This window comes from Salmo trutta, chromosome 36 (genome assembly GCF_901001165.1).
Source record: "Salmo trutta chromosome 36, fSalTru1.1, whole genome shotgun sequence".
In the NCBI taxonomy this organism is placed as follows: Eukaryota; Metazoa; Chordata; class Actinopteri; order Salmoniformes; family Salmonidae; genus Salmo; species Salmo trutta.
Genome location: NC_042992.1, coordinates 18,573,751 through 18,600,736, shown reverse-complemented (window position 1 = coordinate 18,600,736; position 26,986 = coordinate 18,573,751). Strand labels below are relative to the sequence as shown.

The 26,986-nt window shown below is 47.1% G+C and overlaps 1 protein-coding gene across 2 annotated transcripts in view; it reads left to right on the top strand.

Moving 5' to 3' along the window:
- Positions 1 to 26,986, top strand: part of LOC115175584 (CUB and sushi domain-containing protein 3) — a 670,680-nt gene that overhangs the window by 595,907 nt on the left and 47,787 nt on the right. For both annotated transcript variants that reach the window (XM_029734929.1, XM_029734928.1), the window contains 3 exons: positions 19,619 to 19,801; positions 21,960 to 22,136; positions 26,292 to 26,471. In XM_029734929.1, coding sequence (XP_029590789.1) covers positions 19,619 to 19,801; positions 21,960 to 22,136; positions 26,292 to 26,471 — 540 coding nt within the window. The remainder of the gene's footprint in view (positions 1 to 19,618; positions 19,802 to 21,959; positions 22,137 to 26,291; positions 26,472 to 26,986) is intronic.

Here is a 26,986-nt window from a genome sequence, read left to right as displayed (position 1 = left end):
GGTTTCCTTTCCCTTTAAGCAGTCTATGGACAAGGTATGACAGCAATCCATGCTTTAGTTTAATTCCCTGTTTTTTTCCCACATGCTAACGATTTAGCATTTGTGGCACAAATCCCATTCAAGTCATGGGACCGATATTGCAATTTTTCTCACATCATGTTCAAAACATCTATAAGAGTCTTTGTTGAGCTTCACAATCAATTTTAGATACTTTCGGATGATTTGGACATGATGCACGGAAAATGCTAATAACTGTCCTACCTTATCCATAGACTGCTTACAGGAGAAGGAAACCAAAGTGTCATTTTGTAATTTGTGTGAACTATTCCTTTAAACATGGTTAATAATTTTAGTATCCATGCTAGAAAACAATTCTGTTGAGATGAAGTTGACTATTTATCTTAATGCTTCATTTACTTTGTGTGAGTGTCTCTTTGGGGAAACTGACTATCAGATAAACATAAATACATGAATCTGTAAAGCCCTTTATGAAGTATCAGCATTTATATGTCATGACGTTATGAGTATACTTAATAACAATTAGCTGTTTTATTTGCAGTATGCTGATGACTTGAGTTTTGCATGTGTTCAGTCTTCTAAATTAGGCTAAAATGACGTGTCTGTCTGTGTTTGGGAGTTTCTCTGTTTTGGGCACAAGTCGTTTTCAACACAGATGGTGCTTGCTAATCACTTGGGGTGTGGGGTGTGCTCGTTGAGGGGTGGTCTGAAACACTTTGTGTTTCCCTCCAAGCTGCTCTCTTCTTTAGGCTAATCAGTCCTGCCCTATTTCCAGTGCTATCCTCTCCTCCGCCCCCTCTACTCCCATGTGGCTCCTCTCCTCCTCTCCTGTCCGGTCTATCTCTCAACTACAAGTCTCTCTCTGATTCCTAGGTCCTGCAGACCTAGTGATGCACAGAGAGCACCTTCATACACACACACACACACACACACACACACACACACACACACACACACACACACACACACACACACACACACACACACACACACACACACACACACACAAAGCCTCACCTGCTCTAGGTCTCTGTTCATCCATTAAACCTTCATTAAGTGTCCATGACCCATAAAATAAAAATGCAGACACCAGCTCCTCCCCATCCCCCTGGACAGTGTATGGTGCCTGTTCACTTCTGAGAGACCTGACCCAGAAAAAGACACAGCCAGGGACAGAGAAATGGAAAGCCATGAGTTGCAAATGGGAATATTGTTCTCTCTCTCTTTCTCTCCCTCTCTTTCTCCTCCATCACCTCCCTGTGTCTTTCTCCCTTTTGTTCTCTCTCTCTCCTTCCATTGTTCTCATTACTGAAGCATTATGATTTCTCTGAATCAGAGACCTATAGTTTGCTTTGCTGTCCAGTGAGAAGCAGGATCTTAAGTCCCAGCAAAAGAAGCCTTACTTAATTTAAAAAAATGTTTAAATAAAAACTGAAAACAGAAGCCTTCTTTAGGGAAAAGCTTTAGATCAAATGAGGATGTGTGTGTGCTTCTATAGTGTCCAAGTGGCCTGAGAAACCGATGTGACTGCTCCCCTCCATAGATGGGCCAGGGTAAAGTGCACCAGTGCACTGGCCCATCTTTCTCCCCAGTGGAGAAAATAAGTCACAGTGCACTACCCCCCAGTGGAGGAAATAAGTCACTGTGCACTACCCCCAGTGGAGGAAATAAGTCACAGTGCACTACCCCCCAGTGGAGGAAATAAGTCACAGTGCACTACCCCCAGTGGAGGAAATAAGTCACAGTGCACTACCCCCAGTGGAGGAAATAAGTCACAGTGCACTACCCCCAGTGGAGGAAATAAGTCACAGTGCACTACCCCCAGTGGAGGAAATAAGTCACAGTGCACTACCCCCAGTGGAGAAAATAAGTCACAGTGCACTACCCCCAGTGGAGGAAATAAGTCACAGTGCACTACCCCCAGTGGAGGAAATAAGTCACAGTGCACTACCCCCAGTGGAGAAAATAAGTCACAGTGCACTACCCCCAGTGGAGAAAATAAGTCACAGTGCACTACCCCCAGTGGAGGAAATAAGTCACAGTGCACTACCCCCCAGTGGAGGAAATATATATATATATATATATATTTTATTTTTTTTCACCTTTATTTAACCAGGTAGGCAAGTTGAGAACAAGTTCTCATTTACAATTGCGACCTGGCCAAGATAAAGCAAAGCAGTTCGACAACATACAAAAACATAGAGTTACACATGGAGTAAAACAACATACAATCAATGATACAGTAGACAAAAATAAGACTATATACAATGTGAGCAAATGATGTGAGATAAGGGAGGTAAAGGCAAAAAAAAGGCCATGGTGGCAAAGTAAATAAAGTATAGCAAGTAAAAGACTGGAATGGTAGATTTATAATTTGAAGAAAGTTCAAAGGTAAAATATAAATAATATGGTGCAAAGGAGCAAAATAATAAATAAAATAAATAAATACAGTAGGGGAAGAGGTAGCAGTTTGGGCTAAATTATAGATGGGCTATGTACAGGTGCAGTGATCTGGGAGCTGCTCTGATAGCTGGTGCTTAAAGCTAGTGAGGGAGATAAGTGTTTCCAGTTTCAGAGATTTTTGTAGTTCGTTCCAGTCATTGGCAGCAGAGAACTGGAAGGAGAGACGACCAAAGGAGGAGTTGGCTTTAGGGGTGACCAGAGAGATATACCTGCTGGAGCGCGTGCTACAGGTGTATGTGCTGCTATGGTGACCAGTTAGCGGAGATAAGGGGGGACTTTACCTAGCAGGGTCTTGTAGATGACCTGGAGCCAATGTGTTTGGCGACGATTATGAAGCGAAGGCCAGCCAACGAGAGCGTACAGGTCGCAGTGGTGGGTAGTATATGGGGCTTTGGTGACAAAACGGATGGCACTGTGATAGACTGCATCCAGCTTGTTGAGTAGGGTATTGGAGGCTATTTTGTAAATGACATCGCCGAAGTCGAGGATTGGTAGGATGTTCAGTTTTACGAGGGTATGTTTGGCAGCATGAGTGAAGGATGCTATGTTGCGAAATAGGAAGCAAATTCTAGATTTAACTTTGGATTGGAGATGATTGATGTGAGTCTGGAAGGAGAGTTTACAGTCTAACCAGACACCTAGGTATTTGTAGTTGTCCACAAATTCTAAGTCAGAACCGTCCAGAGAAGTGATGCTGGACAGGCGGGCAGGTGCAGGCAGCGATCGGTTGAAGAGCATGCATATAGTTTTACTTGTATTTAGGAGCAGTTGGAGACCACGGAAGGAGAGTTGTATGGCATTGAAGCTCGTCTGGAGGGTTGTTAACACAGTGTCCAAAGAAGGGCCAGAAGTATACAGAATGGTGTCGTCTGCGTAGAGGTGGATCAGAGATTCACCAGCAGCAAGAGCGACATCATTGATGTATACAGAGAAAAGAGTTGGCCCAAGAATTTAAACCTGTGGTACCCCCATAGAGACTGCCAGAGGTCCGGACAGCAGGCCCTCCGATTTGACACACTGAACTCTATCAGAGAAGTAGTTGGTGAACCAGGCGACGCAATCGTTTGAGAAACCAAGGCTACTGAGTCTGCCGATGAGGATGTGGTGATTAACAGAGTCAAAAGTTTTGGCCAGGTCAATGAATACGGCAGCACAGTATTGTTTCTTATCGATGGCGGTTACGATGTCGTTTAGGACCTTGAGCGTGGCTGAGGTGCACCCAGGACCAGCTCTGAAACCAGATTGCATAGCGGAGAGGGTGCGGTGGGATTCAAAATGGTCGGTAATCTGTTTGTTGACTTGGCTTTCAAAGACCTTAGAAAGGCAGGGTAGGATGGATATAGGTCTGTAGCAATTTGGGTCAAGAGTGTCACCTCCTTTGAAGAGGGGGATGACAGCAGCTGCTTCCCAATCTATGGGAATCTCAGACAACACGAAAGAGAGGTTGAACAGGCTAGTAATAGGGGTTGCAATAATTTCGGCAGATAATTTTAGAAAGAAAGGGTCCAGATTGTCAAGCCCAGCTCATTTGTAGGGGTCCAGATTTTGCAGCTCTTTCAGAACATCAGCTGAATGGATTTGGGAGAAGGAGAAATGGGGGAGGCTTGGGCGAGTAGCTGTGGGGGGTGCAGTGCTGTTGAATGCAGTAGGGGTAGTTAGGTGGAAAGCATGGCCAGCCGTAGAAAAATGCTTATTGAAATTCTCAATTATAGTGGGCTTATCGGTGGTGACAGAGTTTCCTATCCTCAGTGCAGTGGGCAGTTGGGAGGAGGTGTTCTTATTCTCCAGGGACTTTACAGTGTCCCAGAACTTTTTAGAGTTTGAGTTGCAGGAAGCAAATTTCTGTTTGAAAAAGCTAGCCTTAGCGTTTCTAACTGCCTGTGTGTATTGGTTTCTAACTTCTCCGAAAAGTTGCATATCGCGGGGGCAGTTCGATGCTAATGCAGAATGCCACAGGATATTTTTGTGTTGGTTAAGGGCAGTCAGGTCTGGGGAGAACCAAGGGCTATATCTGTTCCTGGTTCTAAATTTCTTGAAAGGGGCATGCTTATTTAAGATGGTGAGGAAGGCATTTTTTTTAAATAACCAGGCATCCTCTACTGACGGGATGAGGTCAATATCCTTCCAGGATACCAGGGCCAGGTCGATTAGAAAGGCTTGCTCGTTGAAATCTTTCAGGGAGCGTTTGACAGTGATGAGTGGAGGTCGTTTGACCGCTGAACCATTACGGGTGCAGGCAATGAGGCAGTGATCACTGAGATCTTGGTTGAAAACTGCAGAGGTGTATTTAGACGGCACATTGGTTAGGATGATATCTATGAGGGTGCCAGTGTTTGCGGCTTTGGGGTTGTACCTGGTGGGTTCATTAATCATTTGTGTGAGATTGAGGGCATCAAGCTTGGATTGTAGGATGGCTGGGGTGTTAAGCATGTCCCAGTTTAGGTCACCTAGTAGCACGAGCTCTGAAGATAGATGGGGGGCAATCAGTTCACATATGGCGTCCAGAGCACAGCTAGGGGCCGAGGGTGGTCTATAGCAGGCGGCGACGGTGAGAGACTTGTTTTTGGAGAGGTGGATTTTTAAAAGTAGAAGTTCAAATTGTTTGGGTACAGACCTGGATAGCAGGACAGAGCTCTGCAGGCTATCTCTGCAGTAGATTGCAACACCGCCCCCTTTGGTCGTTCTATCTTGTCTGAAAACGTTGTAGTTAGGGATGAAGATTTCAGAGTTTTTGGTGGACTTCCTAAGCCAAGATTCAGACACAGCTAGGACATCCGGGTTGGCAGAGTGTGCTAAAGCAATGAATAAAACAAACTTAGGGAGGAGGCTTCCAATGTTAACATGCATGAAACCAAGGCTATTACGGTTACAGAAGTCATCAAAAGAGAGCGCCTGGGGAGTAGGAGTGGAGCCAGGCACTGCAGGGCCTGGATTCACCTCTACATCCCCAGAGGAGCAGAGAAGAATAAGTATGAGGGTACGGCTAAAAGCTATAAGAATTGGTCGTCTGTGACGTCCAGAATAGAGAGAAAAAGGAGCAGGTTTCTGGGGGCGATAAAATAGCTTCAAGGTATAATGTACAGACAAAGGTATGGTGGGATGTGAATACAGAGGAGGTAAACCTAGGCATTTAGTGATGATGAGAGAGATATTGTCTCTAGAAACATCATTGAAACCAGAAGATGTCATAGCATGTGTGGGTGGAGGAACTGATAGGTTGGATAAGGTATAATGAGCAGGGCTAGAGGCTCTACAGTGAAATAAGCCAATAAACACTAACCAGAACAACAATGGACATTGCATATTGACATTGAGGAGAGGCATGCTTAGCCGAGTGATCAAAGGGTCCAGTGAGATTCAGACAGCTAGCCGGGCCATAGGTAGCAAGCTGGTGGAAGATGGAGGGAGGTCTGTTTTTAGCCACCTCGTGCGTTTCCGTCTGTGGGTTAGTGGGGTTCCGTGTGGAAGGGGGGACCAGTCCAAGTTGGCAAAATAGTTAGTTATAGAGGCCCAAGAAAAGTGTCCGATAGACCTATTCAGATCGCAGCCGATAAGACAGCTAACGATTAACGATTAGTGGGCCGCAGATGGGCGATCGGGTTACGTCGCGACGGAGGGGCCAGTTGGATAACTCCCTCGGGCAGATAACGTTGGTGGTCCAGTCGTGAAGGCCCGATGGGGCTCCGCATCGGCAGTAAAGCGGGTCAGGATAGGTGATTGTAGCCCAGGAGACACTTCAGCTGGCTAGCTCAGGAAAAGCCCAAGAGTTGCTGACGGAACTCTTCAGCTGGCTAGCTCCGGAATAATGTGTGTTAATTCCAGGACCGACGTTGCCAATAGTCACTCAGGTAGCAGCTAGTTAGCTGCAAGATCCAGGTGTAAATGTCCAGAGCCTGCGGTAGAAATCGGGAAAAGGAGAGAGAGAATAGGTCCGGTGTGCTCTGGTCTGAGTCGCGCTGTACAAAAACTGGTGATAGCTTTTCGAGCTAATGGATAGCTGAGGACAGCTAACCGTGGCTAGCTGAACTCCAACATTAGCCAGTGAAAATGGCTAACCTCTGGCTAGCTTCTGTTGTGTATTTCGGATTTGAGGTAAATAATACTTTCTTTTTTTTAAATTGGTGAGGCGGGTTGCAGGAGAGTGCTTTGAGGTTGAGTTTTAGAATAAAAAAATGTAAAAAGATAATGCGAAGAAAAATATGTAAATATATATATACACGGGACACGACAAGAGGAGGGTAAAGGACGTCTGAACTGCTACGCCATCTTGGAATATATTTTCCATAACCAAAAATATTGTTTTATCAGCTGTTTGAAGCCAATGTACAAAACCGAAAGTAAAGTAAAAACGAAACTTAAGACCGGGAAGCATGGAAATAGCGCACATAGAACAGATCTTAGACTTGCTTTCAATGAGAATGGCAGATCTTTAACACACTATGTGAATTTGGTCGGGTCACCCAAAAAGTTATATATTGCAGCTTTAAGTTGGATTTACATTATTTTGGCAAAATTAAATTAACAAATCATTGCACTTGCATACATTGTTTTTAAATGTATTTTTGGGGTATTTTGAGACTTTATGGAGAATTTATTGTGTTGAATAGTCCTCAGCATGGGTACTTCCTGTTTGAGTTTCTGCCTATAAGAAGGGAGGAGCAAAATGGAGTCGTGATCAGATTTGCCCGAAGGGAGGACGAGGGAGGGCCTTGTAGGCACCCCGGAAGTTGGAGTAGCATTGGTCGAGTGTTTTAGCATCATGAGTACTATAGTCAATGTGTTGATAGAACTTCGGTAGTGTTTTCCTCAAATTTGCTTTGTTAAAATTCTAAGCCACAATAAATGCGGCCTCAGGATATATGGTTTCCAGTTTGCAAAACATCCAGTGAAGTTCTTTGAGGGCCGTCGTGGTATCGTCTTGAGGGGGTATATACAAGACTATATCCGAAGAGAATTCTCTTTGGAGGTAATACAGTCGGGAATTTGATTGTGAGGTATTCTATGTCTGTGCATGTCAGAGCAAAAACCATGCCATGAGGTTGAAGGAATTGTCAGTAGAGCTCCGAGACAGGAGTGTGTCGAGGCACAGATCTGGGGAAGGGTACCAAAACATTTCTGCAGCATTGAAGGGCCCCAAGAACACAATAGCCTCCATCATTCTTAAATGGAAGAAGTTTGGAACTACCAAGACTCTTCCTAGAGCTGGCCGCCCGGCCAAACTGAGCAATTGGGGGAGAAGGGACTTGGTCAGAGAGGTGACCAAGAACCCAATGGTCACTCTGACAGAGCTCCAGAGTTCTTCTGTAGAAATGGGAGAACCTTCCACAAGGACAACCATGCAGCACTCTACCAATCAGGCCTTTATGGTAGAGTGGCCAGACGGAAGCCACTCCTCAGTAAAAGGCACATGACAGCCCGCTTGGAGTTTTCCAAAAGGCACCAAAAGGACTCTCAGACCATGAGAAACAAGATTCTCTGGTCTGATGAAACCAAGATTGAACTCTTTGGCCTGAATACCAAGCGTCACATCTGCAGGAAAGCTGGCACCATCCCTACGGTGAAGCATGGTAGTGGCAGCATCATGCTGTGGGGATATTTTTCAGCGGCAGTCAGGATTGAGGGAGAGATCCTTGATGAAAACCTCTTCCAGAGCATTCAGGACCTCACACTGGGGCAAAGGATCAACGACCTTAAGCACACAGCCAAGACAACACAGAAGGGGCTTCGGGACAGGTCTCTGAATATCCTTGAGGGGCCCAGCCATGGCCCGTACTTGAACCCGATCGAACATCTCTGGAGAGACCTGAAAATAGCTGTGCAGCGACGCTCCCATCCAACCTAACAGAGCTGGAGAGGATCTGCAGAGAAGAATGGGAGAAACTCCCCAAATACAGGTGTGCCAAGCTTGTAGCGTCATACCCAAGAAGACTCAAGGCTGTAATTGCTGCCAAAGATGCTTCAACAAAGTACTGAGTAAAGGGTCTGAATACTTATGTAAATGTTATATTTCAGTTTTAAATGTTGCATATATTTGCAAACATTTCTAAAAACTTTGTCATTATGGGTAGTGCTTAATTTGTAGAGGTCCTGGAACACATAGTGGGCAAGGGGAGTCCGGTGGGCTCTGAGGTACCGAAACACATTGAGAAAAAAAGTGTGAAACACAACGTGGCAGCGCAGCAGGCAAAGTAAACAGCCAATTAGGCTACTGTCTATGGTGCTGAAACGGACAGCACTCTCCAAGGTACTGATTAATGCAAAGCATTTTAGATATCAATGCAGTATGCCCATATACTTGAGTATAGCTGCCGGGCTTACACAAGTCCGAATTTCTGATATTACACAAGTCGGAATTTCTTTCTATTATACGCTGCTCAAAAAAATAAAGGGAACACTTAAACAACACAATGTAACTCCAAGTCAGTCACACTTCTGTGAAATCAAACTGTCCACTTAGGAAGCAACACTGATTGACAATACATTTCACATGCTGTTGTGCAAATGGAATAGACAACAGGTGGAAATTATAGGCAATTAGCAAGACACCCCCAATAAAGGAGTGGTTCTGCAGGTGGTAACCACAGACCACTTCTCAGTTCCTATGCTTCCTGGCTGATGTTTTGGTCACTTTTGAATGCTGGTGGTGCTTTCACTCTAGTGGTAGCATGAGACGGAGTCTACAACCCACACAAGTGGCTCAGGTAGTGCAGCTCATCCAGGATGGCACATCAATGCGAGCTGTGGCAAGAAGGTTTGCTGTGTCTGTCAGCGTAGTGTCCAGAGCATGGAGGCGCTACCAGGAGACAGGCCAGTACATCAGGAGACGTGGAGGAGGCCGTAGGAGGGCAACAACCCAGCAGCAGGACCGCTACCTCCGCCTTTGTGCAAGGAGGAGCAGGAGAAGCACTGCCAGAGCCCTGCAAAATGACCTCCAGCAGGCCACAAATGTGCATGTGTCTGCTCAAACGGTCAGAAACAGACTCCATGAGGGTGGTATGAGGGCCCGACGTCCACAGGTGGGGGTTGTGCTTACAGCCCAACACCGTGCAGGACGTTTGGCATTTGCCAGAGAACACCAAGATTGGCAAATTCGCCACTGGTGCCCTGTGCTCTTCACAGATGAAAGCAGGTTCACACTGAGCACGTGACAGACGTGACAGAGTCTGGAGATGCCGTGGAGAACGTTCTGCTGCCTGCAACATCCTCCAGCATGACCGGTTTGGCGGTGGGTCAGTCATGGTGTGGGGTGGCATTTCTTTGGGAGGCCGCACAGCCCTCCATGTGCTCGCCAGAGGTGGCCTGACTGCCATTAGGTACCGAGATGAGATCCTCAGACCCCTTGTGAGACCATATGCTGGTGCGGTTGGCCCTGGGTTCCTCCTAATGCAAGACAATGCTAGACCTCATGTGGCTGGAGTGTGTCAGCAGTTCCTGCAAGAGGAAGGCATTGATGCTATGGACTGGCCCGCCTGTTCCCCAGACCTGAATACAATTGAGCACATCTGGGACATCATGTCTCGCTCCATCCACCAACGCCACGTTGCACCACAGACTGTCCAGGAGTTGGCAGATGCTTTAGTCCAGGTCTGGGAGGAGATCCCTCAGGAGACCATCCGCCACCTCATCAGGAGCATGCCCAGGCATTGTAGGGAGGTCATACAGACATGTGGAGGCCACACACACTACTGAGCCTCATTTTGACTTGTTTTAAGGACATTACATCAAAGTTGGATCAGCCTGTAGTGTGGTTTTCCACTTTATTTTTGAGTGTGACTCCACATCTAGACCTCCATGGGTTGATAAATTGGATTTCCATTGATTATTTTTGTGTGATTTTGTTGTCAGCACATTCAACTATGTAAAGAAAAAAGTATTTAATAAGATTATTTCTTTCATTCAGATCTAGGATGTGTTGTTTAAGTGTTCCCTTTATTTTTTTGAGCAGTATATTTAGATGACACTGCAGAACACCCGCCATATGCATATGCACACATACTCAGCTGTGGGGTTTACAATACCTGAATTTCATGTACTTTTCAAGACGTCAATGTAGCAGTAGAACAAATATCACAATATCGGAATTTAACTTCAAATAAGATAGATCAATGTAGGCTACAGCAGAACACACATACAAGAATATATAGGCCTCCTGCCTATGTGATAATATGAAGTACATATTCAGATTACCATCACAGTGCAGAACAAGCTTGTAAAGCAAAAACAAATTCTACATTAGTTTTCAAAACCTTCCACAACAGCTCTCCCTTTGTCAAGTCCATTTAACTCATGAAAGTCCATTTCTTGCTCAAAGTCATGAGCGGGCCTGTGGCTGTGACATTTAGTCCCCTTCTAAGGCTGTTCTGAAGACTCTGGCTGTTGTGTCTATTTTTTCATTTTGAGTGTGAACTATAACCTGGGTGTCCTCTTTAGCCTTGTCTACAAGGCTTGCTGCCACCAAATGCACCTTGGTTTGGGCATGTTCAAAAACCTTTTTTGTGACTGCTCTTTGTTGTTGTTTTTTATGTCTGAGGCATAGGATGTTAATTTACTGTACATCCCACCCACTCTTTTGCTAGTTGAATCCCTCCAGTGGTTTCTAGATCCAAGCTCCTATCCTTTTTGCATGTTGTACCGCACAACTTTTAATTCTGTGTGACAAGCTAGGGGTTATACGTTTGCTCCTTCTTAAACTGCAAATTGCACCTGCTCCGAGCATCTTAGTTGGTGGATGCACTGCCCCCCCCCAGCTCCCTGTCTCCCTCTGAGTCTGACTCACTAGCAGGCCTACTAGCTAGTGGAGGTGCCGGTGGTGATGCTGAACTGGCAGGATTAGCATCGCCATCAGGAACTGTTTGACCCTCACTGCTCTCCTCCGGCACTGACAGTTCTCTGGCTCGTTCTGGGTTCCATTCACCATCTTTCTCTGGATTTTTGGACTTGAAAAATTTAATCAAACTCGATTGCCTTTTCTTATCCATTTTTTATTTATCTTTCCCACGATTCAAATTCAGTAGGGAGACAACTAGCCTAGGCTATGTAATGTGATTACGTAGGGACCTCTTCTCTAGCTGAACACCACTACCAAGACCTGTGTCAATATCAGTTACTTACCCCACCGGCCCTCCAAAAATCCCTCTATGTACAAATAAGAGAGCAGGTCTGGAATCAGTGTGGCAGCATAGGATGATTACACAGAATTATCACTGTGCTTTTACATGATGGTCTTCCTGGGGGGAGGGAGAAATAACGAGGAGGCAACTTGATTTAACGCTGATCGCTTTTATTAGAATGTTTACAGTGCGAACAGTGAAACAATTAATAAAATATGCCGCGAGAGGTACCGGATCCGGGCAAATAGGTGCCGGAACAAACAAATTCAAATTTGAGAGGTTCCGGATCCTGTTCCTGCACGATCCGGCTCAAATGAAGCACTGATTATTGGGTATTGTGTGTAGAAAACAATGTAATCCATTTTAGAATAAGGTTGTAACGGAACAAAATGCGGAAAAAGTCAAGGGGTCTGAATACTTTCCGAAGGCACTGTATGCTATCATGTGAAAGGGAGGCTCTGTCTTTTCCCCTGTTGGCTGACCAAGCTTTCTTTTAGAATAAAGAACATAGTTATTTTGAGAGACCAATGCATTCTAGAGAGTATTTAATTCCCCCTTTGTCTGTACTGGTAGCATAGAGCTAGCTTCTTATGAAGAGACTACAGAAGAAGTGCCCTGTTTGAGATTAGAGATCACCGAGGAAGTTCTGTGAAGAATACAAAGTCACAGGCTCTTTTGTGACATAACACCAGAGAGATTACTTTTACCTCGCCTATTCCCTTTTTCACCTCCCTCTATCCTGTTTGTGTATGGCTCAGTTGGTAGAGCATAGCACATACAACACACCAGGGTTCTCTGTTCAATTCCCAGGACCACCCATACAAAAAAATAATGATGGACTTTGGATAAAAGTGTCTGCCCAAATGGCATATACTGTATATTCCTTTTCTCTCCCCAGTGTGTCCATGCCTATAGTCTGTGTGAGACGCGGGGCTAGGGGGACAGGGAGGGGGAGTGGTCGGTTGAAGGCCTGTGTTGTGTTTGTCTCTGCTCGCTGTCTAGAGCTGATGCTGTGTATCACTGTGTGTGACAGCCAGCCCTCTCCTTCTCCCTCTCTCCATCTCTATCCCTCTCTCTCCGTCTCTCCCTTTCTCCATTTCTCTCTCTCCCCCCTCTCCCTCCTCTCCCTCTACTGTCTATCGCTCCCTCTCCCTACCCCGTCCATCTCCATCTCTGTGTCTGGTGGTTAGGTGGGTCTCGGCGCTGCCTTTGTAGATGAGTACCACAGCCCGCTGGAACAGCTAATACAGCAATACCCTCCCCTTGTCCTTGGAGCCTCAGCCCAGCCTAGCTTGGTCAGCACATTCTCCCTGACGGAGCACACTCCTGGGAACCTGAACCCGTCCCCCACCCCCACCTCGGCCAGCCAGCCAGAGTCGCTCGCTGCCAGGGGGATAACGGAGGAAATGGAGCATGGCACACATGCATACGCCCAGCAGCTACATACACATACTGTTCTGTAGGGGCACACACACACACACACCCACACACACACACACACACACACACACACACACACACACACACACACACACACACACACACACACACACACACACAGACACACACACACACACACACACACACACACACGGGTTCTCACTCCAACAGAAAGTAAAAATGACATTCAAGCAGACATGTCCACAAATACACATACACATTTGTACACACAAAAACTTGGCGTGTGTGTTTTAAAGGCTTGCACATCTCTGTTACTCCATAGTACCCCCAGATGAACATTTATAACCAAGACGCACAAGGCCCTTTCAAGTGCAGCTTATACCCACATCACTTCAGCTTCCACAGTCATACTGTACATGTCTATAGGGACTAGGGCAGGGATATATACGCTAGGTATGTGTGGAGCTACAACAGAACAATGCCGTTTCAACTGCAGCTTACTCATATGACTTCAGCTTACACGGTCATACGTGTCCACTGCAAGGAGGTATACTGTATAACACTAGGTAGGTCTATATAATATTAACATCCAGTGTATAACATAACCCTCCACGGCTCTGAGCGGTAAAGTAGTTCATTCCTGAGAACTGGGTGGTGGAGGGATACGGGGGCATCGGTGGGAAGGATTTTGGCTAAGCTGTAAAAGTGGCCTGCTGGCGTATTAGTATGTAAAGCAAACAGGCCTGCAACTCTTTAATAGCCGACACTTTGGTCTGTCCCCTGGGCTGCCACTGCCAGGGACACTACCGCCTGCCTGTCTGAATACTGCCTATTGCCAACAGTACCTAGCTGTGTGTGTGTGTGTGTGTGTGTGTGTGTGTGTGTGTGTGTGTGTGTGTGTGTGTGTGTGTGTGTGTGTGTGTGTGTGTGTGTGTGTGTGTGTGTGTGTGTGTGTGTGTGTGTGTGTGTGTCAGCTGCACTCAAGCCTGGGATCACAGTCAGTCTGCTGCTACATTAGATTTGACCAAGGGGATGAGTCAAGTGTACTAAAGTAGCTAACATTGTTAATAAATGATTACTTATTTATGGAACGAACAATGAGGTCCACACTGGGATGCTTTGGTTATGCACACAGGGTGGAAACATTGGGTATTTGTCTGGACAAGACAGAAATAGATATCATAAATATTTTTATGGATGGATATATTATTTTTTGGAAATATTTTTCTGACTTGTACTTCATTTTTTATAACAATTTGTTGTTAATTTCATATGGATACCAATTGCACTTTGTCTAAGTTCTCTCAACCCTTGACTTTCCAATATTTTGTGTTGCATCAGAGACAGATTTATCTGTTACTGATGAGACATAAGTATCTCAATGTACTTGAGCCATTTGACAGAGATACCATTTTGTCTGAATGAGTGTTTGGAGTGGACAGTCCTGTATTGTCTCCCAGTCTCCTCTAAAAGCTCTGATTACTGTCTTGGCCATACTCACACACACACACGAACACACACGCACACACACAAACACGAACACACACACAAACTAGCACACACACACACATTCCCCTATCTCCTAGATCCTGGTTGTATGGCCTCCATTACTTTCAGGTGGTCATTTCCACATCAGCAGTGTTGACTTCTGTGTTTGTCTGTCTCTGTGGTCCATCTCAAATGGCACCCTATTCCCTATGTAGTGCACTAAATTTGACCAGGACCCTATGAGCCCCGGTCAAAAGAAGTGCACTACATAGGGAATAGGGTGCTATTTGGGAAACAGACCATGGCTAGGAGCTGTGGTGCATTTGGAAAGTATTCAGACCCCTTCACTTTTTCCAAATTTTGTTACATTACAGCCTTATTCTAACATGGATTAAATAAATAAAAGTCCTCATCAATCTACACACAATACTCCATAAAGACAAAGGGAAAACAGGTTTTAGACATTTTTGCTAATTTATTAAAAACATAAATACCTTATTTACATAAGTATTCAGACCCTTTGCTATGAGACTCGAAATGGAGCTCAGGTGCATCATGGTTCCATTGATCATCCTTGAGATGTTTCTACAACTTGATTGGAGTACACTTGTTGAAAATTCAATTGATTGGACATGATTTGGAAAGGCACACACCTGTCTATATAAGGTCCCACAGTTGACAGTGCATGTCAGAGCAAAAACCAAGCCATGAGGTCGAAGGAATTGTCCGTAGTGCTCCGAAACAGCATTGTGTTGAGGCACAGATCTGGGGATGGGTACCAAAACATTTCTGCAGCATTGAAGGTCCCCAAGAACACAGTGGCCTCCATCATTCTTAAAAAATAAGTTTGGAACCACCAAGACTCTTCCTTGAGCTGGCCGCCCGGCCAAACTGAGCAATCGGGGGAGAAGGGCCTTGGTAAGGGAGGTGACCAAGAACCCTATGGTCACTCTGACAAAGCTCCAGAGTTCCTCTGTGGAGATGGGAGAACCTTCCAGAAGGATAACCATCTCTGCAGCAATCCATCAATCAGGCCTTCTTGGTAGAGTGGCCAAGTGGCCAAGACACAAGATTCTCTGTTCTGATGAAACCAAGATTGAACTCTTTGGCCTGAATGCCAAGTATCACGTCTGGATGAAACCTGGTACCATCCCTACGGTGAAGCATGGTGGTGGCAGCATGTTTTTCAGCATCATGGACTGGGAGACTAGTCAGGATCGATGGAAAGATGAATGGCGCAAAGTACAGCGAGACCCTTGATGAAAACCTGCTCCAGAGCGCTCAGGACCTCAGACTGGGGTTAAGGTTCACCAACGACCCTAAGCACACAGCCAAGACAACGCAGGAATATCCTTGAGGGGCCCAGCCATAGTGCAGACTTGAACCCGATCGAACATCTCTGGAGAGACCTGAAAATAGCTGTGCAACGACGCTCCCCATCCAACCTGACAGAGCTTGAGAGGATCTGCAGAGAAGAATAGGAGAAACTCCCTAAATACAGGTGTGCCAAGCTTGTGGTGTCATACCCAAGAAGGAGAGAAGTGAAATGTAATCAAGCGCACTTTATTATAGTTCCAAAATACGAGAGCACTACATAAATAAAAATGCGCGTATAACCAAAGTAAAGCGCGTAAATCAAACACCACGAAAAACATGAAACAATTACACACAAAACATGATGGGAAACAGAGGGTTAAATACAAGTAGATTGATTGGGGAAATGATAACCAGGTGTGTATGGAAACAAGACAAGACAAATGGATAATAGAAAAATGGAGCGGCGATGGCTAGAAATCCGGTGACGTCGATCGCTGAACGCTGCCCGAACAAGGAGAGGAGCCGACTTCGGCGGAAGTCGTGACAACTAGAGGCAGTAATCGCTGCCAAAGGTGCTTCAGCAAAGTACTGAGTAAAGGGTCCGAGTACTTATGTAATTGTGGTATTTCTGTTTTTTTTTTATACATTTCAAAAAAATCTAAAAACCTGTTTTTGCTTTGTTATTATGAAGTAATGTGTGTAGATTGACAGGAAAAAAACTATTTAACCAATATTAGAATAAGGCTGTAACTTAACAAAATGTGGAAAAAGTCAAGGGGTCTGAATACTTTCTGAATTCACTGTACGTCGACAGAGGGGGAGGGGATGTAGGGCAGCTTCCTGAATCAGTCAGGAATATTAATTTCCCTTGAGAAGGGAATCGGTGTGAGAGGGGAATCGGTGTGAGAGGAATCATGTGAGAGGGGAATCGGTGTGAGAGGAATCATGTGAGAGGGGAATCGGTGTGAGAGGGGAATCGGTGTGAGAGGGGAATCGGTGTGAGAGGGGAATCGGTGTGAGAGGGGAATCGGTGTGAGAGAAGAATTGGTGTGAGAGAGGAATCGGTGTGAGAGGAATCATGTGAGAGGGGAATCGGTGTGAGAGGTGAATCAGTGTCTATCGGCGGTTTTCTGTGAGTTTACACCCAGAATAAATACAGCGAAGGACAGAGGGAAGGGAAAGGGAAAGGGCAGAAGGGACAGAGAGAAGGGAAAGGGCAGAAGGGACAGAGGGAAGAGAAAGGGAAAGGGCAGAAGGGACAGAGGGAAGGGAAAGGGAAAGGGCAGAAGGGACAGAGAGAAGGGAAAGGGCAGAAGGGACAGAGGGAAGGGAAAGGGAAAGAGCAGAAGGGACAGAGGGAAGGGAAAGGGCAGAAGGGACAGAGGGAAGGGAAAGGGAAAGAGCAGAAGGGACAGAGGGAAGGGAAAGGGAAAGGGCAGAAGGGACAGAGGGAAGGGAAAGGGCAGAAGGGACAGAGGGAAGAGAAAGGGAAAGGGCAGAAGGGACAGAGAGAAGGGAAAGGGCAGAAGGGACAGAGGGAAGGGAAAGGGAAAGAGCAGAAGGGACAGAGGGAAGGGAAGGGAAAGGGCAGAAGGGACAGAGGGAAGGGGAAGGGAAAGGGCAGAAGGGACAGAGGGAAGGGAAAGAGCAGAAGGGACAGAGGGAAGGGAAAGGGAAAGGGCAGAAGGGACAGAGGGAAGGGAAAGGGAAAGGGCAGAAGGGACAGAGGGAAGGGAAAGGGAAAGGGCAGAAGGGACAGAGGGAAGGGAAAGGGAAAGGGCAGAAGGGACAGAGGGAAGGGAAGGGACAGAGAAGAAGGGACAGAGGGAAGGGAAAGGGAAAGGGCAGAAGGGACAGAGGGAAGGGAAAGAGCAGAAGGGACAGAGGGAAGGGAAAGGGAAAGGGCAGAAGGGACAGAGGGAAGGGAAAGGGAAAGGGCAGAAGGGACAGAGGGAAGGGAAAGGGAAAGGGCAGAAGGGACAGAGGGAAGGGAAAGGGAAAGAGCAGAAGGGACAGAGGGAAGGGGAAGGGAAAGGTCAGAAGGGACAGAGGGAAGGGAAAGGGCAGAAGGGACAGAGGGAAGGGAAATGGCAGAAGGGACAGAGGGAAGGGAAAGGGCAGAAGGGACAGAGGGAAGAGAAAGGGCAGAAGGGACAGAGGGAAGGGAAAGGGAAAGGGCAGAAGGGACAGAGGGAAGGGAAAGGGCAGAAGGGACAGAGGGAAGGGAAAGGGAAAGGTCAGAAGGGACAGAGGGAAGGGAAAGGGCAGAAGGGACAGAGGGAAGGGAAAGGGCAGAAGGGACAAGGGGAAGGGAAGGGAAAGGGCAGAAGGGACAGAGGGAAGGGAAAGGGCAGAAGGGACAGAGGGAAGGGAAAGGGAAAGGGCAGAAGGGACAGAGGGAAGGGAAAGGGAAAGAGCAGAAGGGACAGAGGGAAGAGAAAGGGCAGAAGGGACAGAGGGAAGGGAAAGGGAAAGGGCAGAAGGGACAGAGGGAAGGGAAAGGGCAGAAGGGACAGAGGGAAGGGAAAGGGCAGAAGGGACAGAGGGAAGAGAAAGGGCAGAAGGGACAGAGGGAAGGGAAAGGGAAAGGGCAGAAGGGACAGAGGGAAGGGAAAGGGCAGAAGGGACAGAGGGAAGAGAAAGGGCAGAAGGGACAGAGGGAAGGGAAAGGGAGAGGGCAGAAGGGACAGAGGGAAGGGAAAGGGAAAGGGCAGAAGGGACAGAGGGAAGGGAAAGGGCAGAAGGAACAGGGGGAAGGGAAAGGGCAGAAGGGACAGAGGGAAGAGAAAGGGCAGAAGGGACAGAGGGAAGAGAAAGGGCAGAAGGGACAGAGGGAAGGGAAAGGGAGAGGGCAGAAGGGACAGAGGGAAGGGAAAGGGCAGAAGGGACAGAGGGAAGGGAAAGGGAGAGGGCAGAAGGGTCAGAGGGAAGGGAAGGGGCAGAAGGGACAGAGGGAAGGGAAAGGGCAGAAGGGACAGAGGGAAGGGAAAGGGAGAGGGCAGAAGGGACAGAGGGAAGGGAAAGGGAAAGGGCAGAAGGGACAGAGGGAAGGGGAAGGGAAATGGCAGAAGGGACAGAGGGAAGGGAAAGGGGAGAAGGGACAGAGGGAAGGGAAAGGGCAGAAGGGACAGAGGGAAGAGAAAGGGCAGAAGGGACAGAGGGAAGGGAAAGGGAGAGGGCAGAAGGGACAGAGGGAAGGGAAAGGGCAGAAGGGACAGAGGGAAGGGAAAGGGATAGGGCAGAAGGGACAGAGGGAAGGGAAGGGGCAGAAGGGACAGAGGGAAGGGAAAGGGCAGAAGGGACAGAGGGAAGGGAAAGGGAGAGGGCAGAAGGGACAGAGGGAAGGGAAAGGGAAAGGGCAGAAGGGACAGAGGGAAGGGGAAGGGAAATGGCAGAAGGGACAGAGGGAAGGGAAAGGGGAGAAGGGACAGAGGGAAGGGAAAGGGCAGAAGGGACAGAGGGATCGAAAGGGAGAGGGCAGAAGGGACAGAGGGAAGGGAAGGGGCAGAAGGGACAGAGGGAAGGGAAAGGGATAGGGCAGAAGGGACAGAGTGGAGTCGGGTTCCTTCGCTGGTTTGAATGACAAAAAGGGTTGTGGTTTGTTTCCATGGCCTTTGGAACATGTGATTGTAAACAAAACACCAGAAGTTGAACTCTTTCTATCTTTTTACTTTTCCCTGTGTGTGTGTGTGTGTGTGTGTGTGTGTGTGTGTGTGTGTGTGTGTGTGTGTGTGTGTGTGTGTGTGTGTGTGTGTGCGTGCGTGCGTGCGTGCGTGCGTGCGTGCGTGCGTGCGTGTGTGCATGCGCGTGTGCTTGCGCAGGTGACTCCCAGGGGACGTGTGGGGACCCAGGCACCCCGTCACAGGGCAGCAGGGAGGAGAGTGACTTCAGGATCCGCAGTAAAGTCCAGTTCAGCTGCTCTGAGGGTTATGAGCTGATTGGTTCTGCTGAGAGGATGTGCTTTCCCAACGGATCCTGGTCTGGAACACAGCCCTTCTGCAAACGTGAGACAACACACACACACACACTTTCCATCCCCCAACCTCTATGGTCTTTTGAGTCCAACATGTGGCTGTACCATTCCCTTTCCAACCAACGTATCTCTGAGAGTTAGAAAACCCAGCAACACACTGTGCTGTGCTTTATCACCCCCTCCCAGCCTCTTCCACCTCCAGTCATCTCCGGCTGTGCACCTCCAGCCTAGAGCTAATTGAATGTGGCAGTGTAGCGGTCTGTGTCCCACAACATCTCAACACCACAACAGCACTATAGCCTGCTGGAGCCACCTCTCGCTGCAGGAGCTCCTATTGCTACCATCACATTACACCCTGAATAAGATGAGACGGGACAAGCCATCACACCAGGAGCACACAGGAACATTACCTCCCTCCTTGTTTGCTGAGAGGAGCATGTAGCTAGTCAACTGTCCACTCTGCTCTGCTCCCCAAACCTCATCTGCATCCCAAATAGCACCCTACTCCCTATATGGTGCACAACCCACAGGAATCTAGTCAAAAGAAGTGCACTATTTAGGTAATAGCGGTTCCATTTGGGACAGCCCTCCACACCGCTTTACAATACCCTGCTTCCCAGCACCAAGCCAGTACTAATGGTGTGGCTTTCTCTTCCCCTTTTCCTCTCTTCCTCTGCTCCCTCCGACCTTCCACTGTGTGAAAACACTGCTTTAGAAACACTCCCCTCCGTTGTGCAGGAATCATTTCTGCAACAGGGAGCTTGGACTGAGATTTAATTGAAGAGGTGTACTCAAACGTGTCTCTACTTACCGAACGACTGAGAAACGTGGCAGTCAGGCACCCAGAGACAAATGGCCCAGGTGTCAGCCAGACACCCAGAGACAAATGGCCCAGGCACCCAGAGACAACCTCAAATGCTTTGTGTGTGTCTCTCTCTCTGTCTGCAGAGGAGAACCCGCCTTTCTCCTCAGGCTCCTCTGAACCACCATATTCATCTCCTCTCCAACGTGACAGGATAGCGTTAGTGTCATCTCGAAACGACGGCTTGTCCTCCATGTTCCCTCTGAGCCACTACAGCTCTGCAGTTAAATAGATTTACAGATTGTTAACTTCTCAGCCCCTGAGGGCCCTGCCAGACAGTTCCTCCACAAGGCTGACTGGGTACCTCTCTCTTTCTCCATTGCACGCTCTCTCTCTCTCTCTCGCTCGCTCCATTTTCTCTTTCTCTATCTGAATGTAGCTTTCTTGTTCTATCTCTTTCTCTCTCTCTCTCTCTCTCGCTCTCGTGCTTTCTCTCTCTATTTCTATCTCTTTCTCGGCCTCTCTCTTGCTCTCTCTCTCTCTCTCTCTCTCATTGGCTCTCTCATTTTTGTCTCTCATCCCTTCTCAGCTTGTATTTATACTTATTCCATTTGAAATCCATCATGGAGTCTGTTATACGTCCCTTTCTCTGTGAAAGACTGATATTTCACATTTCACTCAGCCCAACCCACCCTCAATGCCACCCGTATTCCCTCAATAGTAGTGCACAACCCCTAACTCATGACTTAATGACGTTTCTTTGACAGTGGCGATGTGGATTTATTTTATATTCTCACTAAGTACCTCACATATGGAAACATGGTCAAATGATTCAGGGACACAATCATGGTAAATTGCTTGTTGATTTCCGTAAGCCTCCTTCCACAACTCTTGAAATCCCACTCTGGACATTGCATAAGTCATATCCACGAGGATCCCTCCAACAATGGCTGCCCTACCATTCCACTCTTACCTAGATGCTAGTCGTTTCTCTCAACTCTTTTGTCAACAGCTTTGAAGTACGTATTTCCAGGAAAATGACTGTTATTTGGTTAGACCGAGTGGATGCTATGGGGTTTGAAGTAGGGAAAGGGGAAAGGGGCAGTGATTATTTCATGGCAGGAACAAATACTGTACTTTGCATTGACATACAGTATCAGTCCATATGAATTCAAACTTTATTTAAAGTGCATTTAAATCGGCAAAAACATTTTACAGTCTTTATCAGAGATGATTCCATACCATAGATGCTGAAATCTAACCAATATACAGTATATATTGTAATGTATGTACAGTGCACAATGTGACGGAACAACTTCATATGTATTTTGAATTATCACATAAACCCAATCATTCAATCAAACTCTATCTGCATCTCTCTCTCCAGCGGTGCAGTGTGGGAACCCAGGGAGCCCCAGTAACGGCCGTGTGTACAGGCTGGACGGCACCACCTACTCTCACTCGGTCACCTACTCCTGTATGGACGGCTACCTGCTGACCGGCTCCACCACCCGCCAGTGTCTGGCCAATGCCACCTGGTCTGGCACTGCCCCCAACTGCACCAGTAAGTTCTCATAAACCCACCTCACTGCCCCCAACTGCACCAGTAAGTCCTCATAAACCCACCTCACTGCCCCCAACTGCACCAGTAAGTCCTCATAAACCCACCTCACTGCCCCCAACTGCACCAGTAAGTCCTCATAAACCCACCTCACTGCCCCCAACTGCACCAGTAAGTCCTCATAAACCCACCTCACTGCCCCCAACTGCACCAGTAAGTCCTCATAAACCCACCTCACTGCCCCCAACTGCACCAGTAAGTCCTCATAAACCCACCTCACTGCCCCCAACTGCACCAGTAAGTCCTCATAAACCCACCTCACTGCCCACAACGGCACCAGTAAGTCCTCATAAACCCACCTCACTGCCCCCAACTGCACCAGTAAGTCCTCATAAACCCACCTCACTGCCCACAACTGCACCAGTAAGTCCTCATAAACCCACCTCACTGCCCCCAACTGCACCAGTAAGTCCTCATAAACCCACCTCACTGGGATTTGATCCTGCACCAGTAAGTCCTCATAAACCCACCTCACTGCCCCCAACTGCACCAGTAAGTCCTCATAAACCCACCTCACTGCCCCCAACTGCACCAGTAAGTCCTCATAAACCCACCTCACTGGGATTTGATCCTGCACCAGTAAGTCCTCATAAACCAACCTCACTGCCCCCAACTGCACCAGTAAGTCCTCATAAACCCACCTCACTGCCCCCAACTGCACCAGTAAGTCCTCATAAACCCACCTCACTGCCCACAACGGCACCAGTAAGTCCTCATAAACCCACCTCACTGCCCCCAACTGCACCAGTAAGTCCTCATAAACCCACCTCACTGCCCACAACTGCACCAGTAAGTCCTCATAAACCCACCTCACTGCCCCCAACTGCACCAGTAAGTCCTCATAAACCCACCTCACTGCCCCCAACTGCACCAGTAAGTCCTCATAAACCCACCTCACTGGGATTTGATCCTGCACCAGTAAGTCCTCATAAACCCACCTCACTGCCCCCAACTGCACCAGTAAGTCCTCATAAACCCACCTCACTGCCCCCAACTGCACCAGTAAGTCCTCATAAACCCACCTCACTGCCCCCAACTGCACAAGTAATCCTCATAAACCCACCTCACTGCCCCCAACTGCACCAGTAAGTCCTCATAAACCCACCTCACTGCCCCCAACTGCACCAGTAAGTCCTCATAAACCCACCTCACTGCCCCCAACTGCACCAGTAAGTCCTCATAAACCCACCTCACTGCCCCCAACTGCACCAGTAATCCTCATAAACCCACCTCACTGCCCCCAACTGCACCAGTAAGTCCTCATAAACCCACCTCACTGTCCCCAACTGCACCAGTAATCCTCATAAACCCACCTCACTGCCCCCAACTGCACCAGTAAGTCCTCATAAACCCACCTCACTGCCCCCAACTGCACCAGTAAGTCCTCATAAACCCACCTCACTGGGATTTGATCCTGCACCAGTAAGTCCTCATAAACCCACCTCACTGGGATTTGATCCTGCACCAGTAAGTCCTCATAAACCCACCTCACTGCCCCCAACTGCACCAGTAAGTCCTCATAAACCCACCTCACTGCCCCCAACTGCACCAGTAAGTCCTCATAAACCCACCTCACTGCCCCCAACTGCACCAGTAAGTCCTCATAAACCCACCTCACTGCCCCCAACTGCACCAGTAAGTCCTCATAAACCCACCTCACTGGGATTTGATCCTGCACCAGTAAGTCCTCATAAACCCACCTCACTGCCCCCAACTGCACCAGTAAGTCCTCATAAACCCACCTCACTGGGATTTGATCCTGCACCAGTAAGTCCTCATAAACCCACCTCACTGGGATTTGATCCTGCACCAGTCCATGTCATCTTATTCATTATGGTCTGAAAGGCCTGAGACGTTTTAGGACTAAGGGCACTGGACTTTTTTTTGTAACAAACATTTTGAAAAAGCTTAACTTACCCGTTGAGCTTATTAACGGGGCTGTGTGAAAAATCCTACTGATAACGCCACAATCATTTTGGGGAGATTTCAATACATATGGACAGTAGATATGACTCAGCTAAATGTACACAGATGTATTTTTATGTTCGAATGTGATCTTTAATTTTCATATATTTTTCTCATCAATTACCTATTTTGATCAGGTCCCATCATAGATAGGGCATAAGGTAAATTAATGGACTGAGGCTTAAGACAGAGATGCATCCCAAATTGCACCCTATTCCCTATGTAGTGCACTACTTTTCACCAAAGTAGTGCATTACACTACTGGTCAAATGTTGTGCACTATATATGGGAAAGGGTGTCATTTGGAATGCAGACAAAATCTTGCATCCTCTCCTCATGGCATTTCAACATGCTGCTCCTCACATCTAGGAAGGGTGGGCTGGTTTTAATTGGAATTGTCCAGGCGGCTGAGTGTGAGAGAGGTTTCGAAGTGAGGAAGCTCTTTAAGGTAGCCTGCAGGTTAGGGATTGAGACAGAACGAGGAGGAGTCACACACACAGTGACTTGCGGGTTGAGAGAGAGGAAAGGTCAGAAGAGCCCTGTGCCCCTGCTCCAGCAAGATAAGGAAATCAATCCCCCTGTGCCTCTGTTACCTGGTGTACATTACCATACCCTCCTCAGCTCTTCCCTCTTCTTCAGATCCTCCTCAGTCGAGTAGACAACACCAGGGAGTCGATGTGATTTAAATCCAGGCCCAGGGGCGAGACAGAGAGAGATAGACAGAGAGAGGGAGAAAGAGAGAGAGACAGAGAGCGAGAAAGACAGACAGAGAAAGAGAGAGATAGAGAGGGAGAAAGACAGAGAAAGAGGAAGAGGGAGAAAAAGAGGAGAGTGTGAGAGAGACTTACTCCACTTCAGGTACATAATTCCTCTCTACCTCTCCTGGTAGAGAGGTTCAGATTCAGTTCATTCAGAAATGGATGACTAGATCTATGAACTACTTCCTGTCTGTCTGTCTCCATATCACCACTAGACATATAGACCATACTGGTTTCTCCAGGCCAGGTTCATTGCCTTTGATCGTATGCCATTTAGTGCCCATATTTTTTTTACCGGGCCTGTTTTTATATTTACATCGCTCTCTTTCCATAGAGACCTTCGTTTATTCCCTATAGTCATAGGGCTTTAATCGAAAGTAGTGCGCTATATAGGGAATAGGGTTCTATTTGGGGACGCATCCCTTGCCTGTGGCATGTTAAACTAGGTATGATTGATGTGTCTTTACATGTGTTTATTGAGCAGGCTGAGAAGGGGATGCATGGTTGCTCTCCGGGGGTGGAGTCATATTAGCATTTTGGTCGAGCCATTGTTCACGCCACCAAGACAGTTTTACAAGCTAACGCCTCCGATGATTGATTCTGAAGCATCATTCACACGTTTTCCCACAAAAGACACAAAATGTATGGAAAACTGTGATTCCGGAATTGATACATAAATCAATAGGGGGAAACTTTTTTCCAAAATGAAAAAATAAATATGGAAAGTACTTTTGGGGTTTGTTGTCAGCCACGGGGATTACAGAAGTACTAATGTGTTTATTTTACCTTTTCATCTGAATTCCCAGGTAGACTCTGTAAACATGCAGCGTTCTATTTTCTGCTCTCTGCTTTCCTCCCTATACCGCCCCTGTTTGTTCATCCATAGAACAGAAGGGAGTGATAGTTGTAAAAGATCGACAGAATTGATTATGGAAGTTAAACCCAGGAGACCCCTGCATGAGAACACAGCTTCCTCTGCTTACAGCTATTGATTTTTTCCTGTGATAGTGAGATCTTTCATTGTGAATAAAATAGGCGAGGTGGTATCTCCTCAGTGGAGATATCTGTTGCTGGCTGCATAAATGGGCAGTTTCAGATGATTTGTGGATTAGGTTTCCCGCCGATTGTTGTCACAGCCCGATTCATATCTCACACCGGACCAACAATGGGGCCTAAATCGCACTTCGACCGCCGTCATAGATATCACCATCTATAGCATAAAAGAGCCAAAAAACATAATTGTTTGAAACAGAGTAAAGTGTCTTACTGCGTATGTATATTCTTTGTTATGTGCTTTTTTGCTCTGTGTCACTCGTTTTGTTTTCTCTCTTTTTCGTTCTCTTTTTCTATCTATCTATCTTTCTTTCCATCACAGTGATAAATTGTGGCGACCCTGGGGTTCCAGCCAATGGAATGAGGTATGGAGAGGACTTTGCTATTGGTCAGAACATCACCTTCCTGTGTGCGCCGGGATACACCATGGAGGCTGACAGCTCACCCGTGCGCACCTGCACCTCCAACGGTACCTGGAGTGGCATCATGGCATCCTGCAAAGGTGAGGCCTAGCAGCACATGTGGAGCATGATGTACTTCATTACCCATAATGCTCTGTGGAACATATCTTAATAACATTCTGGCATCATGACATCCTTCAAAGACAGGGCCCATCAACACTCAGGTTATGCCCGGAATTGTACACACTTCCCTTTAGAGGGTACTACTTTTAGCTACAACCCTGTGAGCCTTTGGTTTGTTTCTTTTGCTACTTCAATTTGACTGTTGGAATATGTTCATCTACACCTTAGAATATAGTTCAATGACACCTAGTCTCAGGGAGGAAATAATCAAGGTTGGCATTGTCCCAGATTTTCAATACAGATTGTTATAGCTTATTCACAGTAACACTGAACACCTGCTGGTTCCCTTCCCACACTGGTTGCCTGAGCAACAGCAGCCTAGATGTCTTTGTGTCCTGCTAGCAGTCACAGAGGAAAGAGTTTAAATACAGAATAGCATTGTGCTTTGGTTTGTTATTGTAATATCCTGTCTTGTTGTTGACACTATAGGTCA